General features: G+C 36.2%; 1 protein-coding gene across 1 annotated transcript; it reads left to right on the forward strand.

Annotated features, from left to right (window-relative positions):
* The first annotated feature begins 4,588 nt into the window (after window positions 1–4,588).
* LOC140233785 (sodium-dependent lysophosphatidylcholine symporter 1-like) lies at window positions 4,589–19,302 on the forward strand. Its single transcript, XM_072313879.1, has 14 exons — window positions 4,589–4,624; window positions 6,791–6,961; window positions 8,390–8,511; window positions 9,073–9,202; window positions 9,913–9,991; window positions 10,951–11,093; window positions 12,818–12,908; window positions 13,374–13,492; window positions 14,015–14,095; window positions 15,410–15,493; window positions 16,493–16,608; window positions 17,314–17,451; window positions 18,378–18,554; window positions 19,203–19,302. The coding sequence occupies exons 1-14, from the start codon at window positions 4,589–4,591 to the stop codon at window positions 19,300–19,302; spliced, it is 1,587 nt and encodes a 528-aa protein (XP_072169980.1).
* The last annotated feature ends 1,595 nt before the right edge of the window (window positions 19,303–20,897 follow it).

A 20,897-nucleotide genomic window follows, 5' to 3' on the forward strand; every position in this document is an offset into this window, starting at 1 on the left:
AAGTCAGTGTTTCATGCTATTACTATATCAGTACCTTTTGTACAATATGAGCAAGTGCACTCATCCTTTTCAACTTCATTCGAAAAGACGATTAATACACATCGCTCACACGTGCATTATTATACAGTACATACACACATATACATAGAGTATAATACAAATGAATCAATGTTGAAATACACGTGTGGATTTATTTACAATAAGGTTGTAACATGACCTTCAGACAACGAAAAAAAAAACAACAACAACAACCCCGACGTTCACATCAAGAAGATGTGAGCATAGATATTCATATTTCATCACAATATGATTGCAATGACGTTTCACTTTAGAAGAATCGTGGAAAATGGATTACATTAGGTGGGATTGGGCATTTTACGAAGTGCATTATTTAGCCCCTATCTCTACCGTCTCATATGTAGGTAGTAGCGACAATGAGGGCGTTATCAAATCAAGCATTTTGCAGCTCTCTTGTAACATAAAATGATGGCAGCTTTAGTTTAAAAGCTTTTGACTGCAGCAGCAGCTGCATCAATGTAAATAGAATCGTGTACATAATGTAAGGGAGAGTAGATATTTATTTCTGTATGTATTTGATATTGGAAATTGTATTCATTTCTTACGTCACATTTAGTGCACAGCATGATTAAGCCGATGATGTATGATGATATGTAAATAAAACTTCAAGGTACACAAGTCAACAAGAATACCCTTTTCCTCCTTGCTATGCATGAATCAACTTTTTTTTTTTTTTTTGTAGTGGTTCAATACATTTTAACAATTTTTTTTTTTCTGCGAAATTTTACGTAGGTTTTTGATCTTAGAGACAGCTGCTAGCCAGTGATTTCAGGTTATGATGTGTAGTATAAGTTTGAAAAAGAAACCACAGAATTATAGAGATATTTGAAGGAAACAGTGTATGGGAGGGGGGAGTGTGTGTGTGTGTGTGTGTGTGTGTGTGTGTGTGTGTCAGAGAGAGAGAGAGAGAGAGAAAGAAAGAAAGAGGAAAAGAAAAAGGCGCTGAGTGATGTGCATGGGAGCGTGATGGGATTGTTCGTTTTTGGTGATGGACATGGTCATACACTGGTTGGCCTCTTGACATCTTATCATAGCTCTCATTTACAAATTGCCCTACATCGACGTAAATTATTATTTACGTCGATGTAGGGCAATTTGTCAATGAAAACATCTCGACGGAAGAATTTCATGAATTTGAATAATCATCATAGCTCTGTGTCAAATTCGACGTTCTTATTATGACCTATTAACACTGACATTAGATATTTGTATAAACCGACACACAGACAAAAAAAAAAGAACACACACACACATACAATTGCATATAATTATATATATATATATATATATATATATATATATATATATATATATATTTATATAACATATATATTATACACATAAACACATGATAAACCAACACACACACACGCACACACACACACACACACACACACATATATATATATATATATATATGGGCATATCCACAGTAATGGGGTACATTTCAAAGACACTAGGTAATCTTATGTTTCCAATGTGAATAACCCACCAAACACTTTAGCACTGTATAAAGCTCACCTAAGAGAGATAACTTTGTCCAGATTTTGCTCCAAGCAAACTATCTTTAAAGATTTATTTAAAAAAAACATAAAAATAGTGAACGTATGTAACAGGTGGACAGACATTTGTGTACTAATGCATGACAGTCAAATTAAATACCTTATATGGTAAATGAGCTTTTCTTTACTAAAACAACTGATATGGATAAGAAGATACAATATCACCCCCAAAATTTAAATTAACTGTGCACTATAGTACACTTGTAGAAAAAACTAACGTATGTAACATGTGGACAGACGTGGACGTTACATTTTTGTCCGTCCATGTTACATACGTTCAGCCTAAACTCTAGAAATGTACAGTACCTTAATGCACAGGTAATTTGATTTCTGTGGATGATGTTATCTCTTATCATCCATATCGGTTCATTTAGTAAAGAAAGGATCATTTTCCATGGAAGATACTTAATTTGACTGTCATACATTAGTACACCAATGTCTGTCCACCTGTTACATACGTTCACATGAAATTTTCATCTTCAATTTGGAAAAAAAAAAGATATAAGTGACTCATTTAAAGAACAAAATATTCAGGAATCACAATAAAGCCATTGTATTTCATTTAGAATGTAAAGCACTGTGGATATGTCCGAAACACCAAATGTAACGTTGGTGGGTCCCATTACCTTGGATATGCCCATATATGAAACTTCAAGTCACATGACAAATTCATGCATATAAATGAAATAATATCATAAAAATCATAATGCTAATATACCATTTTCAGTCATAATATAAAGACATATATCAAGCGGTATATATATATATATATATATATATATATATATATATATATATATATATATGTATAATAATTTTCACTGCTCACGAGGGGACTGCATTTTACAAGCTTGGCTTTTTAGCAGTCCCCTCCATTTCCGACCTTTTCTTTATTATGATTCAGTCACATTTTGTCCATGTATCTCTTCAACTAAAGTATGTTTATTGTTTCATGTAAACAAATGACGTGTATTTAAGTTTCATTTGGATATGCACAAGTTACATTGTACTTAATTTGTTTACATGCAATTGTCATATTATATGCTTTGGCCGGAAATGAAATAAAATGAAATGAAATGAAATATAGGCTATTCTATACACTATTCCTATGATTAATAAAGCGGAAAACGTGATTTGGGCTTGCATGGGTTTCCCTAAAAATTGCTCTTTTTATTCCCCCAATTCCGGTCATGACAACTCATTAATAAACGGCCATCGTGCCTAAGAAGTAATATCAACATGGAAGACGAGAAAAAAAAAATCGTTGCAGATACACGATCGTCGTGGCCCCATGACCCTGAAGCGACATGACCTTCGACCTCATACTGTTTAAAAGAGTTTCACGCGATTCGCTCAGTGGATTACATGACGCCCTCGGAGCTTTATTATCTTAAGTAGTCGTCTGGAATCCAATCCATGGAGCTATCACTGCTATACGATCGATGGAGAGAAAGAGTTTAAAATAATGATGCTACATGCCTAGCGGCACATCGCAATCTAACACTTGCCCAGCGTAGCATTAATCAAGGCCCGCTCGGGATAGTTTGGCGATAATTAGATCCTATGCTCGTCGTCGATCGATCGAACACCTACTGTGAGCGAGATTTCGAAACACAGCACACCTGGGGTCACGAGTGCGCCTTACGTGAATGTGGTCTTCACTTCGCATTGTGACAGGAATACGAATGAAGAAAGAAAGAAGTAAAGAAATGAAGGAAGGAAGGAAGGAAAGAAGAAAGAAAGAAAGAAAGAAAGAAGAAAGAAAGAAAGAGAGAGAAAGAAAGAAAGAAAGGAACAAAGAAACAAAGAAAAGAAAGAAAGAAATAATGGGATAAAGAAGACAGAAGGAAAAAGAGGGAGAGCTTGAAAGGAAAGAAAGGAACGAAAAAGAGAGGTTCAAAACAGAGAGCGATGGGGGGGGGGGGGAGGGGTCAGAGCATTCAAAGGTGTCTTTATGTTAAATTAGCACCAACCTAAATATTGACTTTCACAGTTTACCATGATTTTCACAATTGTGATTGAATGAAGACACCGAATCGTGTCCAAGAAATGTTGCCCTTGCCTAAGGACGCGATTACCGTGACGTTCCAAAGTAACAACATACATTCCAAAAGACACACACATACAAACACACACACATACACACACTTTAAACTCGCATAGACCTATAAACGCAACATACATACACGCTAACTTTAATCTTGATCCCTCTCCATATTAGCGCGTGCGTTAAACAAAAAACCAAGAGCAAAGACTGATAATGATTCGAATCCAGAAAATAGCATAATGTATTGATATTCTGTCTGATCACTACTGTGATTTTTTGTAAAGATTCCATTCAATTCACTGGACCACCTAAATAACTCACACTATCTTACTAGACAAATAGAACGTCATGCTTTACTATTAATCTATTGGAAGATTAAAGATTCATCAATCGAACCTCACATTTGTGAATCAAACCATGCAAAGTCGCACAATCTGGCGTTGCATTATCACTGACTAGTTTCTGTCACAAGGGGGCAGTCAACTACCTTCGATATTCGCGGTGCGGCAAAATCGACCCGAGCCGATTGAAGTTCATGAATACTACAAGTTGCTGCCGTACCGCTCAAAGTTCAATCTAATTAGAAAAGGTAATTTGGGGACACCGTTGACTGAATATCATAGGCTGCCACTCATAAATCTCGCGGTCACATTATCTCTTCTCATTGTCTGCCCTTACAAACTGGAAGAAGGAGGCAGGGAAAAAAAAATGGATGGCCGCTGCTTGGCTTCGTTTTGGAAATCCATTTGGTGAGGAATATACTAGTACGCTGTACCTGGTCCAGCTCTCGGTCCGTCGTCTGTCGATACGTCTTTTTGCTTGTCTGTCCCCCCTTCCCCCTTCCTCTCTGTCTGTCGTTGTTTCTTACTCTCTCTCTCTCTCTCTCTCTCTCTCATGAGACATGACTCTGTGGAAACTGTCGGAAACGGATGATGAGGTAAGTGCATGGTACATTGTCGACCAATGACATTCCTTGAGTTTATTTGTTGAGCTCTGAGGTTCAAAACATGTTTACTCAATTTTTCTTAGTTTGAGATACTTGCAATGAAACCTGCTAGAAAACATAAAATAAGTAAAAGATGATATGAACTATTTCTATTATAACTTCAAGAATATTCCTTGTTATGTAACAAGTGAGGTGCTATTAGTAAGGTTTTATTTTGAGTTATATTACTTAAGAATGTTTTAAAATGGCACTAAATCCGTTTTCGGATCAATCTCTTCCTATTTTATGGAGCGCTTAATAGTGTAAATTATCTATGTCCGTTTCTTCACTTTCAGCATTTATTTCTTTTTTTCTTTTTTTTTCTTTTGTTTTGCTAGTTGCATAGCTAGAACTATAGTCTACAACTTCTTACACTATAGTTGATATGCACATTGCCAACAACTATCGTCCACAAATTGTTAGCATTTCCTTGAAGCCATGCAACATACCTACAGCTTTAGGACTGATATTAACATTCATCTAACCATCTAAACAATTAAACAGTATTGGAGAGTATTATTTATATGATGATTATGCACATTATTGCTGTCTGTTTGGTTTTTTTTTGGGTTCTTCAATCAAATATGCAGAACTAATTTGTTCAACTGATTTTCTAAAAACAGATTTTGTTATCAAAACTGTAAACTTTACTCGAGAGACAAACAAAAACGCGATAAAGATAAGATCTCTCAGAAGGGATCAAGGCAATGTACATAGTCATATCATATATATATATTTTTTTTCATATAAATGTCTTAGATGTCACATTATTGATTTGTATTTTATTAGTGCCCTGAAATGTTCACTACTTTAGGGCATAAATAGACCAATACAAAACAATATGTTAAAAGCCAGCTACACAGTAACTGCAATATCAAACATCCAGAATTAAAATAAACCATACATAAATTACTATCTAATTAATCACTACCTCTCTGTAATCTCCGTAGAGGTTAAACACTAGGGCAAAAAGGAAAAGAAGCAAATACGGAAACAGAGATAAGTTATGATAATCATGATCTGAGTACAAAGGTCAAAACCTATCTTTATTTTGCCCTTCCTTCCCTTGTGATATTAGGATATTCTAGTTCACAGGCACTGTAAAAATGAGAATGCGTAATTTCTATTTTTGTAATGTGATATTACAATTCTTGGCAATTCATATGTGTTTTCAAATGCCTAGTTAGGCTTCAGAACAATCAATATGTTACTACAAGGCTTGTTCAAAGATTCCTGAACATCCCTGAACATTCCTGAACGTACGTATTTATATGTATAAGAGTGGACATATTATGCATGTAAATTTGTGCATAATCTCTGTGTGCATACGTTTATGTAAAGAAAAAACAAACAAACAAAAAACCCGCAAAACTAAAAAACTTCCCTGTCGAATCAAATAGATACTTCAATGTCGAATCAAATAGATACTTCAATGTCGAATCAAATAGATACTTCAATGTCTCGGATTCGATACCATGCATGGCGGTTATAATGTTTGCAATTATTATTCTACATCTTAGTCAAAATGCACGCAGCAATTTTACGAAGAACATGCGGATCCATGTATAATAGATGTTAATTGTTCATTGTATATCTTTTAGATTTATTTGATAACGAAATTTACTTCGATATATTCGGGCTATGATAATAATGTACATTTAATATCATGACAGTCTTTGTCATCTTGGAAAACTTGCAAAAAACTTTGCTCTACTGGTCTCGCATTAAAAAATGATGGGGCAACTAGTTTTATTCGTCAATACTCTTGTTTCCATGCTTACCACCACCTTTAGTTAGGTAGTGCAGTGTATACGCATAGTACATTAGGGGCAACTAGGACTATAACATGAATACACATAGACATCATCAACGTAATAATGTTGGACTAAATCTGAAACCCCTTCGTTTCCCCCTGTCTACCCCATCTCTCTTTTACTCCTACAAGTTGCTACTCACTTTACAAGTTGCCTCCTGTCAAGCAACTGCCTAACAACATTGTACTTGTCATCGCCGCTGCAGTCATTGGCAGTTGAGCGTTGTTTCTTACTGCAGTATCTGACGAACATCATCATCGCATCAATGTATTATTGTTTTGTTTTGTTTTTCTCACACTTTGAGGCGTTGCCTCTCACCGTCGACGACTTCTCCCAGAAACCCAGGGGTAAAGAGAGCAGCAACCGACTGATCCTACGTCATAAGGTATGCTACGGCCTGGGGAGTATGCCGTACCAGCTGACCAACACGGTGGTCGGTTTCTACATCTCCGTCTTTCTTCTGGACACCGCGCAGGTAGAAAAACAACGTACTGTTAATGATTCTTTGTCTGTTTGTGTGTGTGTGTGTGTGTGTGTGTGTGTGTGTGTATGTGTGTGTGTCTTCAAGATAGACAAAGCGAGTAAATAAACAAGTAATACAAAAATAAACATTCGATTATTGATAAATCCTTTGTATATGAAATATCAGGTGCTCAGGAATAGAGAGTATACCAGCACATACAATTACTCATGCGAAATTTGCTTCGACACATCTTTGGTAAAGGTATTTTCCGTTTGCCAAAAATCCACGTCCATATTGACACAAAATCAACACTTTTTGATTTCGGGATAATTGCAAAGATGACATGTAAAATTCTGAGAAGAATAATGCAAAGAACCAAAGAACAAAAGAATAAAATCAACTTGAAACGGTAGTGTATACTCTCTGTTACCTCAATTATTCTTCTGTCATATTTTCTTTACACTAGTAACATATCCTATACTGTTCATATTTCACTTTCACTTCATTTTCAGTTTTAGATTCAGTTTAATGATATTTGTCCACGTGTAGAAATACACAGGATGCGAGAGATTAACACCAAAATAGATAAAATGTCATCTGAGTATTCAAAAATTGTAATTCTTAAAGGAGACCTCCGGATGATTTTCAGACTTTTACATTTGAACAACTATTAATAATATTGGTTATACTGAGTACAGAGCTACAGAATTTATAGTTATCGGGATGAGGAATAAGAATGTTTTGGCAAAATTTATAACAAATTGCAATGAACAAGGATGATGACATGGCAGCCTCACCATAAGAATGCATGACTTGGGGCTCAAAGAAGCAGAACAAAATAAGAAGGCACGCATAGGTTCTACACAGGTGAACTTGTTAAGCAAGCATTATTGTAATGGAATTACACTGCTACATTTCTTAAATATGAGAGGCTCCCACGTCACCAATACTGTTCAGTGTAATTTGTTTAAGCTTTTTCAAAGTATTGATTTCTCTGCTCAAGGACCACAATAAATTCCACAAATCTATACATGGAACTGTCGATTTATGTACTGCTGTACATAATGTGAATTTATGAAAATCGTCTGGAATGCCCCTTTAAAACGAACAGATAGAACCAGTTAAGTCATCAATTTGTCACCCCGTTTGTTTCTTCATATCTATTCAATGTACTCATCCACTCATAAGTTTGCATTATAAGTATTATGACATTTACCTCGTTGCAGCCTTTTTTTTCAATATTGAATATCGCCCAGCCACCCTGCAAAAATAGAATGTAATGATGCTTTTGATTCTATTTGCTAAAATTTGAAATGCTTCGGTTCCTGTAATGTCATCTCGTCTCGACCTTTACGCTTCGTCAGCCGTCACTTCCTGTTTGTTTAAACCTGCGAAGGTCGTCGTTTGACAAGTATGTACCTATGATTATATTTTCTGCAGATAACTCCTGCGTCCGCCAGTGCCGTCATTTTTGCCGGCAGAATATGGGACGCCATCACCGACCCGTTCGTAGGTTATGTTGTCATGAAGACGGACACCCGGTTCGGCAAGCTGAAACCATGGTAACAAACTGATCGATTTTATTTCAATACAATAGTTGCTTCGACGGTGAAGTTAACAGCAAAAAAATTGGGCAGGAACCACGGTCTATTTCTCCATGTAAATATACAGCTTGATATGGCATGGAGCAGTGTCCTTTGATATGATTGTAGTACATTGTATTCTCCTATTTTTTTTTTTCCGATTACAAACTGATTTGAAAATGCCAGTATCTTTTATACATTTGATTGCTATAAAAAAAACAACAACAAATGCATAACATCCTTGTTGATGTCTAATATAGCAATAATCCTTACTATTTGCATGCAAATCATTGGTAGAAATCGTTCTTTGTAACAGTCATGAAAACAAAGATCGACTTGTGTGTATTAATCTGAGTTGATTGTCATAGTTTCTTCAAACAGCAAAATATATAGTAATCATCACACGATAATAGTTGGTTGGTCGTCAATACTCATTTACCATATTCGTTGTCAGTTAGCTGTCGTTCACAAAAGCTACAAAGATAAGGAGATAATAAGACTTTAAAACTTTTTCTTCTCCTTAACCATTATCCTAAACAGGATGGTGTTTGGCTCTCTTTTTGCGTCTGTGACGTATTTCTTCCTGTGGTACGTTCCTGATTTCACTGAAAATGGCTACCTCTTGGCCTGGTATCTTCTGTTCTACTGTGCTTTCCAAACGGCGTTATCGGTAACAGACAATATTTCATATATTTTCCCTACACCTCACTTGGTTTTCCCCCTTCCTCTCTCATACTGACTTTCATCTCCCCCCCCCCCCCCCCATCTCTCTAACTTCTTTTACTTAAAGGACAAGTTCACCTTCATAAACATAAGGATTGAGAAAATGTAGCAATATTAGTAGAACACATCAGTGAAAGTTTGAGGAAAATTGGACAATCGATGCAAAAGTTATGAATTTTTAAAATTTTTGTGTTGGAACCGCTGGATGAGGAGACTACTAAGGCTCATGATGTCATATGAGTACAACAGTATAAAGAAAATGTAAAGAAAATTCAACATATTTTCACTTTTTTCGCATAATAAAAGAGCACTTGACTTGCCTCTTTCTAAAGGCAATGGGAATATTATTACCCATAACATATGTCAGTAACGAGTCAAGGGAATGTGTATTTTTTTTTTTCAAAAGATGACATTTTGTGAAATTCTCTTTATATTTTCCCTATATTGTTGTACGCATGTGACATCATACACTGCAGTAGTCTTCTCATCCAGCGGTGACTGCACAAAAACTTCAAAAATTCATAACTTTTGAACGGATTGTCCAATTTTCCTCAAACTTTCAATGATGTGTTCTATTAAATGATATTGCTACATTCTCTCAATCCTTATGTTAATGAAGGTGAACCTGTCCTTTAATATAATTCCTTCCTCATCCAGTTTTACCACATGCCGTACACAACGCTAACGATGTACTTGAGTGAAGACCAGTTAGAGCGAGATTCCGCCACATTCTTCAGTGAGTTACACCTCTTCCTTAGCCAATGTTCTTGTTTTGTCTTTTTAATAAGTGATTGGACAGAAGGCGTCTTTTATCAAAATGTTATTTTAGTCATTTTAGATAGTCCAGTCAGTTTTGGTGACAACCACCGTAAACATAAAGACTAACCCTAAAACAGGGTATGGTCTGATGGTTGAAAGTAATATTGCAATTTGCTGATCAGGAAAGAAAGTAACACTGAGAAAAGGAAACAACTGTTTCTATGTATGTCACCTTCGTGTGCAGTCGCACAGTCCAGATATTCAGTTTTGTTTTGATTCAATATTGTAATCATGTTAATCAAAGTTTCTAATAACAATAAACGTCGCAATAAGTAAGTTTGTGGATGTCGGAATAATCATGCTTTTTTTTTTTTCTTCCAAGAATTCTTTGTGGCGTCCTCGGACGTCAGGGGACGAGCATAATCAATATTGCTTCACTTATTCCCTAGCATACGCATTGTGTATTTGAGGCCAATGTGCTTAAGTTGTCATGAGATTCCTTAGGTGATATATTTTTTAAATCATGGTTACTTACAATTCGCTACGTTGGAATGGATAATTTACCAATACTCTACACAAAGTTAACTCTAAGGTAGTAATTGGAAGCACGGTACTTTTCATAAAACCGCCAAAGAGGTTACTAGTTTTTGCCGGTAGTTACTTGTTTACCTGGCTGTTAATAGCAATGTTATGCGACAAATTATAAACATAATCTGAGGAATCTTTCAAGACAGGTGCGTTGTTGTAAGAGGTAAGGGGCAATCAGGTTTTAAAGACGATCCGGATAACCCCCCTGCCACCATCCAGGATTTTATTTTTAAGTTTCTATGCCATTAGCGACTTAATAGTCTTGTTTGAGAACTGCATTCTCCACGAGTGCCTCCCATTTGATTTTATGAGTATTGTAAAGTGTGGCTGTCAACTGTGTCTTTACAGGAATGACGTGCGAGGTAATGGCAAACGTGATAGGAAACTTAGTGATGGGGCAGTCGGTGGCCGGATTCACACGGGGCTACGACGGGCCAAACTGCGAGAACGGATCGTCCAATGCCACCGATCCCGACTACTTGGAGCGTGAGGTAGAACAAAATCTTAATCTCCCTAAAAACAAAAACTGAAACAAAATACAAAGTATTATTACACAATTATCATTTGATCATTTTGTAGAAAATACGCGATAAAAGTATCATGAAGTGTAATGAACCATACCTACATACAATTTCATTGAATAACCAAAAATATCAGTATACACTTGGAAGATTGACTTTAAAGTATAGTGCAGAAAGAGGTACTATACATAAAGTGAACAGATAAACAAACACCATTAGGCACAGGATACGTTTATGGTTGATGCAATGTTTTCATCTGCCACCCGATTTTGACGATGTTAAGTAAAATTTTGCATAGAACAATTTGTGTATTATGGAAGCCTCTGCATTATAATGTTTATATATAGTTGATCTGTGTCTTTATGAATAAACACAACATAATGATAAACATTGAGGTGACAGGAAATACTGGTAGACAGGTATTGTTGTGAAGCCATATTTTAGGACAATAATTATGGTTAACAATTTAAGGTTAATGACACCCATTTGAAAAATACAAAATCACGTCCGAAACTCAATGAAGGTATCATACAGCTTGTGCCAAAACAGTGGAGATTCCTAAGTCCGCTGCTACCTGTTTCGTGAGGTAAATGTGGTCAAGGAATATGATTATCATATAAATACATTCAGCGTTATCATTATGAGCTCGAATGACGCAAATCAGACTGCCTATCAACAGTTCAATATAGCAAACCATTGCCAGTTTCAAGACATTATCCCATTAAACGATGGCAACGGTAACCATAATGGTGACTATCTACGCTTCAGCTATGCACACAGTCTTTACAAGGGTGCTTTGATCGGACACTTGACACCATTCGTGGAGAATTATCAAGACATCAAATGGCCCTAGACATCTCCTACAGAGTGGTGTAATGACCACAATTGAGTGCTCTTATTGTAACGCTTATATTTTATAAGTCTGGAATTCAGGGTCTTTTGTTTAGTCTACTTCGCTGTCTTTGCCCCTTCCTTTTTCTTCTCATCTCTCTCTCTCTCTCTCTCTCTCTTCTCTCTCTCTCTCTCTCTCTCTATATATATATATATATATATATATATATATATATGTTTGTGTGTGTGTGTGTGTTCGTGCATTATATTTCTATGTGTATGATTTTTTAGCAACCTAAATTTCTCGTCTTTATGGACAATTATGCGTCACCGACACTCACTGTGGGGTGTCATTTTGAAAGTGCTTGGACATATTAGCACCCCACTGAGTCCTCGTTTCTCGAAGGTCAGAGTGGCGATGCGTGCTCTCAGTATATTGCAAAACATTAGAAATAAAAACAAAACAAAACAAAACAAATCGACGTTACGAACAGCGTACACAATTATGTACTATACTATTGTGCGATTCTTTTAATTCAGACGCTGTGAGACAGTGTCAACACAATGTGAGTCGTCAATTCAAAGTGTGAAACAAAATATTACTATGTGAACACTGTGAAAACCACACCACAGTGTGAAATCATCTTCATACTGTTAAATTCGAGCGTTTTTAGATAGTAGACTATAATGAACATACTGTGAACACACTGCCGATACACTGTGTTCTTTCCAATAGGGTATGCGCATAATTATTATCATGGATCGTCCTTTACCTCCAATTTTCCAACAGCCTTTGTCGATTTTATTATATCGCACGTTCTTCTCTATGACCATTTATGTTATTGGGTTTTTTTTTTCTTCAGAAACTGGGATACAGCGTTGGAGCACTTACCATCAGCGTCATCATCCTCCTCAGCGCCTCCAGTGCACTCTTTGGCACTAAAGAAAAGAAGAGTAAGTTCTGATAGTAACAACATTTGCAGATACTAATCCTAAGCCAATCCACATACAAAATTCTCAACTATCCATACACTTTCATTATTGTTCAAAATCCACCGTGTGCTTCCGTGTTCCGTGGGTTTCTTTAATAGTAATGTATCAATTATAAACACACTTCATGAGTTCAGAGAAGGAATGAATAAAACTCATTTAAAACCTACAAGAAGTTAACTCAATGCAAGCTGAACACTTAAGTTGTTAAGTCATGCAAGCAGAAAGTTCTTATACTTTTTTTGCATGTTTTCTGCCGAATCAATTCTTTTCGACACTGCAACAGTTCAAATAAGAAGAGATTATTTGATTTAATTGAAATTTACTCAGATTTCATCCAAGCAAAGTGATATGAGCCGAGAACCGAAAAATTATGTAAAAAACATACCATTATCGATACATAACAAATATTGTTTTCGCCTTCAACAGTAAAGAAAAAGGATCGTGCAGACGAGATGGATTTTGGCGCCGGAGTGAAGAAAGTCTTGACCTTTAAACCCTACGTCATGCTGATGTTAGCATTCGTCTTTCTCATGCTTGCCGGAATGGTAAGTAATATCAATATTCAACAGTGGTATGACATTGATCCTATATAGAGTCAATGATAATTGTGATTGTACCATGAATAGTAAGTAGAGAGGAAGAAAATAAAATGATGTAAACCTATAATTACACAGCAATAACAACATCATGATACAACAACAAACGCAAACATGGGAAGTCATTATTTAAGTAAAGAAGAACTAGGGATTCTATTGCCATGTTCGTCTACTTCAACCGAAGTTAGAATTACACTGGAGAAGAAGTGTTTATTCTGCAAAATGCAGTAAAAAAATGGCCTTGAAAAATTCAAAATGTATATTGTGAAGGGGCGGGAAGGGGACAATATGGATGGCTGGTGGGTCTAGACAGCTAGAAGTTGCTTTTGTTTGTCTTCTTTGACTTTATAACAACAGACAAACATTTTTCTTCCTTAAAACGAAAGTATATCACGATTAGAATAAAAAGACATCGTGACGGCGGCAATATTCATTTATTCTAGAGGCTCTCGAACTCTTTTCTTCCAACAGACAGCTCAAGGAAGTTTCGCGCTCTTTTACAAATACGTCATGCACATCGACGACTACCAGACGTTCATCCTTCTTATCATGGTGAGTCTTGGGATACCTCTCTTACCTGGCGATGTAGGACGACGATATAAATGAATTTTCACGGTGGAGTTAAAAAGGAATCTGGAGAGTACTGGTATACAATTCTAGACCTATAAATGTAACACTTATAATTCCAAGACTCCTTAAAAACAATTTTTTTCCATCGTCACCATTTTTCACCATTTTCACAATTTCCTTTGCCATGGCATAATAATCATTTTAGTGACAACAACAACAACAACAAGGAAATTAGAATCAACATTATCTAGACGCAAAGGCATAATAGATAGTGGTTACATTCTAATGTTATTGTACGTTTAAGACAGGAGTTTGGGCTTTTAATTTGTTTCGTACATTGAATTGAATTGAATTGAATTTATTGCCACTACATGGGGTGGAACACCCTGATCGGCAAAAGCTGGTTCTCATATAGGGGTCCACAAGGGTCTACATTCTAGATTCTCTTGATCAAATGACGTACGATATCTAAATCATGACATAAATCAATTACCATAACTTAATTCACTCTAGCCATGCGAAACATTCAGACTAAATACAGTGTAGTCATCGGAAGACGGAAGCTGTGTAGTCAATATTCGTTAAAACCTAAAGTGCGCCGTGTTCACGTCACCGTGCCATTCGTCAATAAAAAGTTGAAGTTCATGAAAAACAACGAAAGACGAGGCAATGGGAATCTGATGATCCATTACCTACGACTGCGTAGGAAGGATCATTGACTTGGAGTAAACGTTCTCCATCAATTAGAGAATGTCGTTTATTATGTTAACTCTTTGAAGATTAATATGTATGAAAGAAAACTTATCAATAATTCTTACATTTGCCTATATTCCCGCGCCCCTCCCTCATTCTCTCTCTCTCTCTCTCTCTCTCTCTTTCTTTCTCTCTAACTGTCTGTCTGTCTGTCCTTCTCTCTCTCTCTCTCTTGTTTTTACTTATATATGTGTCGGCAATTTCTAACCGCGCATTGAAAAATCTTTTCAGATGGAATGTAGTGATGCGACCCCAAACCATCATTGTCACTTCAGCGTACCAATAATTGATTATTAATCATTAGCTATCATCTATAATTTGCAAATCTGTCTGTCGCTTACGCAGTATGAATATGCAGTGTATCAGATGATATGCTGACTCACTTGTCTGGTAAATATTGAGAGGTGGACTGCTGAGAGTCGGAATGACGTCCCAAACGGGATGTTGCTCAACTTCTTGCACAAACCAATCAATTTGTTTGTTTGTAAATTTTCGTTTGTTTGTTTATTTGTTTATTTTACCCTTTGTTGTCTCCAATTACAGGTTTTTGGCGTGCTTCTTATACCAATTTGGAATCAGATAATGCTGCGATTTGGAAAGAAGCCAGCATTTCTCGTTGGAGGCTTGGTAAGTCACAGGAATTATTGGAAACATTCGGGGATGTTGTGAAATGTGAAGGGAAAACTGTAAGCATGTAGGTATGGCTAGAAAGAGTGAGTGAGAAAGAGAAATACGTAGAGAAAGAGGAATATATAGAGAAAGAGAAATACATAGAGAAAGAGGAATATATAGATAAAGAGGAATACATAGGGAAAGAGAAAAATAGAGAAAGAGAAACGTTTATACATGTAGATAAACAGGAATATATAGGGAAAGAGAAAAATATATAGAGAAAGAGGGAGGGAAAGTGATCTAGAAAAAAGATTGAAATCTTACTTTTCATTTTAAAATCTGATTGCCAAGAAGTATCATCGCAATAGAATCAGATTTGATCGTAATAGTTTACAAATTACTGTGATGATAGTTACAATTACAGTCATTTAAAGTTACGTACATCCGCAAGTGTCTTGTTATTGACAAAACAATTAGTATAGTCGATACAAATTCCTCGTAGAGTTTGACACAAATACTATAAGGAGCTATAATGCCATTTCGTTTCGTTTCGTTTTATTCTATTTCCAACACATATGATAACAATATTTGAACACACATAATAATGATACAACAATGCAATAAATAAAATGAACAGTGATACAATTTTGTAAATATTAAGACAAGTACAATAATATGAATATGATTCGGAGAACGTTAAACAATCGTGATTATTTGTTTATTTATCTATTTATTTGTTTACTTATTTGTTTATTTATTTATTTATTTATTTATTATAACAACAATCCCTAAAGAACAAGGAACAAACCCATGAATATAGGCTGAGAGGGATTACATTTTTCATATTTCTTGGTGCACGAAAAAAAACATAAACCAAAAATTAAACAAATAAACAAACAAACAAACAAACATTTCAGCATTGCTCTCTCAGAGTAGTCATTGCAGTGCCACATGATATGCAGCTCTTAGTAGACATGAAGAAACTTTAATGTCATATTTTTCATCTCTTTTCAGCTATTTCTGCCCCTATTTATCATACACGGCGTTTTACCCGAGGGTTACGATTGGGTGCTCTACCTAACATGTATTTTGGCAGGAAACATGTTAGCTGTGATAATGCTGCTTCCATGGTGAGTAACAGAATATGCTGTAAGACTTTCTTCTTCGTCTTATTCTCCCTTGTTTCCACTATATTTTTTTTTTGTCGTCATGTTCTTCAATGTTATGAAATATTTGTGTCATTACTAATATTGCTGCATCTACAACTACTCTACTACTACTACTACTTAACTACTACTGGTACTTCTTCTTCTTCTTCTTCTTCTTCTTCTTCTACTACTACTACTACTACTACTGCTACTGCTACTACTACTACTACTGCTACTTATGTTTTCTTACACCTATGACTCACGTGACACACCACAAAATAATGATACATATCATCAGATTTGTATAGAAGTGCATGCCAGTACTGGATTCAGTGAAAAATAACGATTTATTTTATAGAAAATGATCGGGGAATGTCCACGATTTTTAATGCATGGTAATCTCTGTAGTTGATCGTAGCAACTAGCTAATCACAATAATAATACAGACTAGCAAAAACCTGTAGCATACTCGGATGTCATTTAGTTTTCACATAGATATTATCTTCATGTTTGTAGAACCAATACGCTCACGTACTTTGGAGTAACGTCCTGTGCAAAATAACCTGTCAGCGGAGTTTATCGTTTTTAATTAAACTGGCGCGCAGACTAAAGCACGTTAATGGGTCACTATGTTATTGCTCAGTATGTTTTGTTATTGTTTCATTTTGCTTGTTTTTCCCCCCAAAGGTCGATGGTGCCAGACGTGATTGACGATTTCTTATTGAAGACAGACAATACGTACGAGGCGGTGTTCTACGCATTTTTCGTCATGTTCATGAAATTTGGGACAGGCTTCGCCCTGGCCATATCAAACCTTGCGCTTGGGTAAGAACACGGTACCCCCATCCCTCCTTTGTAAACGTCATTTCTTGTGTTCGGGACTTGGGTTGGGGACTCTTCCTCCCCATTCCTTATGTATCTGTCCTTCTATCTGTCTATCCATCTATCTATCTACCCATTTATCTATTTATTTGTTTATCTATCTTTCTATCAGAATGTAAAGGTTTGTATCTATGTATATCTATATTTCTATCTGACTATATGCATTATCTTATTCTCTATTTTTTTTTTTGCCCTCTTTCACACCGCACTGCACACCGCACTGCACCGCACGCCCTTCGCACAATTACTTCCCACTCAGTGAGTGGCAAGATTTTCTTTATGTATCTCTATTGTGCCCAATTACCCCCCCCCCCCCATTCAGTGAGTGGCAAGATTTTCTTTATGTATCTCTTTACCTGGGGCCATCTTCCTCGTCAAGCTTAGCTTATGATGATAGTCCCCTGCATTTCATTTTTATCATTTCCTATTGCTTCCTTTTATATATAATATTCGTTCTTGAAAAAAAAAATGTATGTATGATCCAAACGTTACGAATATTAGCTCTGTAAATGACTATGTAAGTATTTTGTTGATTTGTTGATTTGTATTGATTTTGAAATGCAGAAATAAAAACTGAACTGAAAAAAAGACGTCATTCAACTTCTAAATTCTTTGACAACATTAATACGAAACACTTTAATTCAATGATTTTTGCTGCCGAGAATGCAGAAGCGAACAAAGAATTACAAATACGTTTGAACATTCGTTAAGAAACTGTACCTGCTGAGTTTCAACAACTCTCAGCGTAGCTGTAATATCAATGAAACAAGGCACAGCATTCCCTTCTAGCTCATTTCATATTAAGAACAAAGGTGTATTTACGGTGAAATAGGCGTTAATATTCTTCCTCGACCTTGTTACTTCTACAGCGCTGCTGGCTACGTGGCGGCGGCCTGTGAGCAGCCAAGCAGCGTCACTCTCACGCTTCGCCTTCTTGTCTCCGCTGTTCCGCTGGGGATCAGTCTGATTGGTCTGGTCTTCGTCTTCTTTTATCCAATCACGGAGGAGATCAGGAAAAGAAACAAGACCATCCTCGAAATCTGGCGGTAAGTAAAATATGATTTGCAGTGTGTGTAATTGGGCGCCGTTTAACGATGTCATCTGTTTAAGAAATAATTAATTGTATCTTCTTGGTCTCGAATACTGACAGTGGTACTTATTTTATGTGTAGAGATGAAGTTATGAAAAAAAAAAATCTGTGAAATGAATGCATAGAAACTCAGAATGTGCGCATCACCGGATGTAACATACTCGACTGTTCCTACACACAGAAGATTAGAATTCAGTGGAGTTTATAAGCGCTGGAGCATGAAATGTATGCGCTTTAATATCATGTTTATAGTGATTGTATCTTTTTCTTGCCGGTATATGTATTTTCCTTCAGTTTCTTTTTTTTAATCCTTAGTCCATTTGAACATCAATGTAAAGTCCAATTGCTCAACATCCTCCCCATATTCATTCAATTCGAGGAACAGCAATGTTAAACAGTGTATCCCCAATGCGTTATCTTACTTGCCATTTTCAAAGCGCATCGAACTTACAACGAATACACGACCTTGAAAGGATATCGTATCACGCCCCTACGGTATTCATTCTTATCTGCCACATATGAACACAAAGGTTTAGTAAACTTTAAGCAACTTAACGTGTATACTATGCCGCGGGTACAAATTTGCTTTGATGTTGTTTTACAGGAATGACAAGGATGTCCGCAGACGTACAACAGTCTTGAAATCAAAGGAGCAACGGTCGAGAACAAGATCCTACCGCACGCCCTCAACGACGGTTATGTAAAGCTTATCTGAGGTATCCGACGCTTTCGTCGTCTGAGAGAATGGGATATCCATAACCGTAATGAGGGAATGTAACTGGAATAGACTGTGGTTTGTGTTGCAGAACCTCGGATTGTTCACTGATTCAGCGTACTTTGTATCTACACGCCCGTCTGCAGCATTAATCCGCATCCTCGTTTCGGACACGTTTAAATAGAGAGTCAACACCTTTGCCTACTAGTGCATTAACCATGACTTTACAAACCTTTTCGTCAACCTTACATGTTTTCGCCTGTTAAACGAACCTGAGAAAGGACGCGTTATAGCACCTGTTACTGTCAATTTTTTATCAACACCATGTCTCCACGACTTTCATCATGATTACGAGTCAGCACATAATAACGAACACTCGCTGAAATGTGCACATGGAAAAAAGATGGCTCGGAAATAACAACGAGGAGGAACGGAATACTATGACACAAAGATTGATTCGTATATTCTCACAAAAATCGATACTGCATGATGTCTAGAGCTATTTATCGCTTTTAATAGGAAATAAACATGCTTTTATTGTTATATTGATATAATTATTTTGTTGCATTATTCTACAGTTGCATCAATCGAGAATCTTAAAAATTGATTTCGTAAGCACGTTGATGTTATATCCAGACGTGAGTTGAGTTCAGTTTCTTCGATCTTAGATTTGATTTCGGTGAAAATATTGAGGTTACCTCACTACAATGTAATCATGAAATAGTCAATTAGATGTCAGTACGAGACACAGATCCACGCAATACATCATACATTCCACCCATTCCATGTACTCAATGATATTTTTTTCTTAATTTGGATGCGCTACTTAAATATGACCCGGCGACATTCAAATGTATTGTAAAAGAATCATTTTTGTAGTCGTATACACATATTATTATGCGTGACCTTTTTTTTTTTTTTTTTTTTTTTTTTACAGAGAAACAGTACAACCGAATCAGGGTGTTATCTCTTATAAAATCTTAGGAGATCGAATTAACATCTGCATTTGGATTGATAGCTTTGAATGCTTCTGCACATCAATCGAAGGAAACTGTTAAAGCTTCATTGGAATATCACATAATTATGCGATGTAAACAACAATGTCAGAGAATTCTGGATTTTCTCTGTGATATCGGTAATTTAGGATGGGGTTGTTGCGTTGCTTCAATACTATCCTAAAATCCCAAGGATGGTATGCACCAAGCAAGACATAGAATCATTAAATCCTTACTGTTTCTGCATAATGATTTTGCAGCGTTTGTTATGCTCCTCCCCAAACAATATACTCTGTTTTCCATACAGACATAGCAGTTTGATTAGATTTCATACAGATTTATGTGTAAAACAGTCACTGACATTGGGGGGGGGGGGGCTTGGGAGTGGTATCACCACTTCACCTGATTTTTACTTGCGTAATTGCGCAAATGTGACCAATTGTCACTGTTTCATTCGAAAGATGCAAAAAAAATCTAAGTTCAGCACCTTTCCTACTTTAAGAAAATTTATTGTTGCGTCTTGTATATAACCTTGTGTATTCTACTACAGTTGTATTGAACAAGAAGCGAAATATCACCTGGAATAGGT

Source organism: Diadema setosum, chromosome 10 (genome assembly GCF_964275005.1).
Source record: "Diadema setosum chromosome 10, eeDiaSeto1, whole genome shotgun sequence".
Lineage (NCBI taxonomy): Eukaryota > Metazoa > Echinodermata > Echinoidea > Diadematoida > Diadematidae > Diadema > Diadema setosum.

What these genes read in the sequence shown, in the direction of transcription:
- LOC140233785 (XM_072313879.1), top strand. Translation starts at nt 4,589, where the DNA reads ATGACTCTGTGGAAACTGTCGGAAACGGATGATGAG. An exon ending in TGGCACTAAAGAAAAGAAGA is followed by an intron (nt 12,909 to 13,373) that starts GTAAGTTCTGAT and finishes CGCCTTCAACAG; the next exon opens with TAAAGAAAAAGGATCGTGCA. An exon ending in TTCTCATGCTTGCCGGAATG is followed by an intron (nt 13,493 to 14,014) that starts GTAAGTAATATC and finishes TTCTTCCAACAG; the next exon opens with ACAGCTCAAGGAAGTTTCGC.